The 4,490-nt window shown below is 44.8% G+C and overlaps 1 protein-coding gene across 1 annotated transcript; it reads right to left on the bottom strand.

The window, feature by feature from the left end:
• Nucleotides 1-2,181: 2,181 nt before the first annotated feature.
• Nucleotides 2,182-4,008, bottom strand: LOC122638979. The gene has a single exon (XM_043831827.1). It carries the CDS (start codon nt 4,006-4,008, stop codon nt 2,182-2,184), a length of 1,827 nt encoding a protein of 608 aa, XP_043687762.1.
• Between the last annotated feature and the right edge of the window lie 482 nt (nt 4,009-4,490).

The raw sequence follows: 4,490 nt of genomic DNA, 5'->3' as shown, positions 1-4,490 counted from the left end.
CAATATGCCCATTCCTCATTGTCCAAAGGGTAATGGACTAGAAATGGAAGTGAGCTCGGTGGCCGACTGATGGGTGATTGGTACAAACTTCTGGCATTCTAGGCATTTGCGGATAAAACTCAATGCTTCTTTGCGGAGATATGGCCAAAAGTATCCTTGTCTAATGACTTTATGGGCTAGAGCTATGCCCCCTAAGTGCTGTCCAAAAATTCCTGTGTGTATCTCCCGAAGTACATACTCTGCTTCAGATGGCCGGAGACATTTTAGATAAGGCATTGCAAATGCCTTTTTATATAGTATCCCTTCTATCATTATGTATCTGGCGGCCCTCATCCTGACTTTCTTTGCTTCTTCTTTATCGGTGGGTAATATGCCCTCCTGGAGGTAGTTGACTAACGGATCCATCCAGCAGGGTTCTATTTCCACCAATAATATTTCCTCGAACTGTGCTATGCTCGGGGAGGTGAGTACGTCCAGGTATACGATTCTGCCCAAATCTTGAAAATCAGAGGTGACGAGTCTGGAGAGGGCATCTGCTGATGTATTTTGTGCTTAGGGTACTTGCAATATCTCAAAATGATCGAAGTTTGTGATCAGGTCCTGGACTCTTCTCAGGTATTGGGCCATCCGAGATTCTTTGGCATCATACTCCCCTCTAACTTGATTAAATATCAGCTGAGAATCACTGTATACGGTGATACGCTTTACCATTAGAGTTTATGCTAGCTTCAATCCTGCAATCAGAGCATCATATTCTGCCCCATTATTAGTGGCCTGGAATTCGAACCTTAGCGCATATTGCACGATAAATCCTCCAAAGCTGGTTAATATCAACCCTGCCCCACATCCTTGCGTGCTGGACGAACCATCCACATACAGCGTCCATTCTTTAGTTGTCTCCTCAGGCTCCGTGGTGGTATTGATTTCTTCATCGGGAAGTGTACATTCTACCAGAAAATATTCTAAGGCTTGAGCTTTTGGTGCAGTTCAGGGTCTGTAACGAATGTCGAATTCTCCCAACTCCACGCACTATGCTACCAGTCTTCCTGAGTGGTCTGGTTTGGCTAATATCTTCTTCAAAGGTTGATTGGTGAGCACTTCAATGGTATAAGCTTGAAAATAGGGCCTTAACTTCCTAGCCGCCATGACCAACGCATAGACTTATTTCTCCACACTGCTATATCTGGTTTCTGCATCTAGGAGGACTTTGCTGACATAATATATCGATTTTTGGGTTCGCCCATCTTGTCTGACCAATATAGCACTTATTGCAACGGCAGAAATGGCCAGATATAGTTGTAATATATCCCCTGGTTCAGGCTTGGCTAGAAGTGGGGGTTGTGCTAAATACCTTTTTAGTTCGGTGAAGGTAATCTGGCATTCTTTGGTCCATTCGAAGGTAAGCTTGAGTCCTTTTGTTCCACATTTCTTTGCTCGGTTTTTGAGAGCCTTAAAGAAAGGTAGACATCGGTCCCCCGAAGCTGAGATAAATCTTCCGAGTGTCGCCACTCTTCCTATAAGTTCTTGTAATTCTTTAACTCTTCCTGGTGGACGCATATCTAGTATAGCCTTAATCTTGGTTGGATTTGCCTCGATTCCTCTTCTTGAGACCATGAAACCGAGGAACTTCCCAGACGTGACTCCAAAAATGCACTTGGTTGGATTTAACCTCATCTTGCTTTCTCTTAGGACTTGGAATGTCTCACTTAGATTTGTAATATGATCTCGTGCTTTCAGGCTCTTCACAATCATAGCATCTACATAAACTTCCACGTTGTGGCCAATTTGATGACTGAAAAGGTAATTCATCAAGCATTGATAGGATGCTCCAGCATTCTTCAGTCCAAAGGGCATGCGGATGTAACAATATGTATCTCTGCCCGCGATGAATGAAGTTTTCAGTATATCGGGCTCATACATCCTGATTTGATTGTATCCTGAAGAGGCATCCATAAAAGAAAGCATTTCATGGTCTGTTGTGGCATCTATTAGTAAATCAATACGAGGCAAAGGGTAGTAGTCTTTAGGGCAAGCTTTATTCAAATCAGTAAAATCGATACACATTTGCCATTTGCCATTAGACTTGGGAACCATTACAACGTTAGAGAGCCATTCCGGGTAGATAGCTTCCTCGATAAAGCCTGCATCAAGTAGCTTGGTCACTTCTTCAATCACTTTTTTTTATCGCTCTAGTGCAAAGGTTCTCTTCTTCTGGAATACTGGTTTGGCATTGGGATAAACACTGAGCTTATGTTCAGCTATCTTTCTGTCTATCACTGGCATGTCAGCAACAGACCAGATGAATACATCCACGTTAGCTCTCAAAAAGTTTATGAGGTCGGTTTTCCTTTCGCCGGTCAGGTTTGCTCCTATCTGGACAATACGCATGGCGTCCCCTTCTACTATCTCCACGGGAGCTTGGTCCTTAGCTGGTTCACTCCTTTCTGGCTCTTTGATAGCTCGATTATCATCCAAATGGATTAGGTTCATTTGTGGCTCCTTCCCTCTGGCCCTTAGATATCCTTCATAGCAACGACGGACCATCACTTGGCTTCCTTGACATTCCCCAACCTTGTGATCAGTTGGGAACTTCATGACTAAATGGGGGGTGGAAACCACTGCCCGCAGAGCGTTGAGACCAAGACATCCCAATATCCCATTATGCGCGGAATTCACCTTTACCACCAAAAAATTCATCATCACGGTAGAGAGTTTAGGTTCTATCCCCACCGTGACCAGCAGTTCGATCGATCCTTCGACCTGGATAGGGGCTCCATTGAACCCGTACAGAGGGGATTCCACTCTTTTCAACATCTCGGATTTCAGGAGCATCTTTTCAAATGCATCATAATATAGGATATCAACTGAACTCCCATTGTCCACCAAGATCCTCCCTACCACGCAGTTAGCGATTACCATCTTAATCACTAGGGCATTGTCGTGGGGCGTCTGTATATCTGCCAAGTCTTCGTTAAAGAATGTTATAGGATAAGTAGCTCTCCTCCTCTTGGCCGTAGTCTCGATTTGGAGTACATTCCGTGCATATTGCTTTCGGGAGTATGAGGTTTCTCCCCCCATGCCAGGTCCACCAAATATGGTTGTGATCTCTCTCATTGGTGCATTCTTAGTATGGAGTTTACCTCGGGGGAGTTCTTCTTTATCAGCCTTAGGGGGTGATCTCTGCCTTCCCTCGGGCTCTCGAGCTCGATAATCTGTCCTTCGATCATTTGCCTCTTTCTTGAAGAATCGATTGAGATGCCCTCTCTGGATGAGTGCCTCTATCTCGTCCTTTAACTGTTTGCATTCCTCGATATCGTGACCATGATCTTGGTGAAAATGGTAGTACTTATTCTTGTTGCGCTCGTGGGCTGGCTTGACCATTTTGGCTGGCCAGCGTAGTGTCATCTGATCTTTGATTTTGTTTAATATATGTGCCCGGGCGTGGGTCAGGGCAGTATAGCTTGGCTCAGATTCTCGATCTATAGCCCTAGGAACCCAAGCTTTCCTATCATCTCTCATTTTCTTTCCATCTATGTCATCTCGATTGCGCTTCGCGCCGGCCTCTCGGGGGATTTCTTCCTTCTTCTCCTGAGCTTTCTTCTCGGTTTTGTCTTCTCTTTCTGCCGCAAGGACTTTAGCCAAGTTGATATACTTTTCACATCTTGAGAACAGTTCATACATATCTCCTGGTTCATCTATGATTAATGACTTTTTCAACTCTGTATCCCGGATTCCACTTCGCAGAGCTTGAAACTTCACCATTGGATCCAAGTTTTGCACCTGCAGGGCTTCTTTATTAAATCTTGTAAGAAAACTTCTGATGGATTCTTCTGATTGCTGCTTTATAGCCAAAAGATTGGCGGCTGTCTTCTTGTGTACCCTGCTGCTCACGAAGTGAGCCAAGAAGGCCCGGCCTAGGGCTATGAAATTAGAGAGAGATCGTGGTGAAAGATGAGAAAACCATTGACGCGCTGCCCCCTTCAGAGTGGAGGGGAAGGCTCTGCACATTATAGCGTCCGAAGTGCCTTGGAAGAACAAGAGGGACTTGAAAGTTTCCAGGTGATCCTTTGGGTCGGTGGCTTCGACGTGTTATTCTACGGCTGGCATCTTGAACCTTTTTGGGAGAGGTTCAAACCGCACCTCATCTTTAAATGCGAGATCTGTCGTAAAGTGGAAATTGTGGATTGAGGCCTGGTTCTTTCCCTTTATGACTTCTTGTAGTTGATCTTGAAGTTCCAAGACCTTGTCATTCAGAGCTTGCTCAAACTTTGTCATATGCGAATCTTGATTCTTAGCGGTTCGTGGGGCCTCCTTGTTCTTTCGTCGAATGTTATTTGCATTGCTGTGGTTCTCGCTGTACTCTGATGAACGAGATCTTTCTCTATTTGATAATGGAGGTGGGGGTACAGGAATCCCCTGCAGAAGACCGCGTTGCATTTCCAACATTTGCTTGATCTTATCATCCCAGCGAGTCTGCATTGTGTTGAACT

This window comes from Telopea speciosissima, chromosome 9 (genome assembly GCF_018873765.1).
Source record: "Telopea speciosissima isolate NSW1024214 ecotype Mountain lineage chromosome 9, Tspe_v1, whole genome shotgun sequence".
Taxonomy (NCBI): domain Eukaryota; kingdom Viridiplantae; phylum Streptophyta; class Magnoliopsida; order Proteales; family Proteaceae; genus Telopea; species Telopea speciosissima.
This window is presented reverse-complemented; position numbering and strand designations above follow the sequence as displayed.

Excerpts from the sequence above, each read along its gene's own strand:
- LOC122638979 (XM_043831827.1), bottom strand. The coding sequence starts at position 4,008 with ATGTGCAGAGCCTTCCCCTCCACTCTGAAGGGGGCAGCGCGTCAATGG.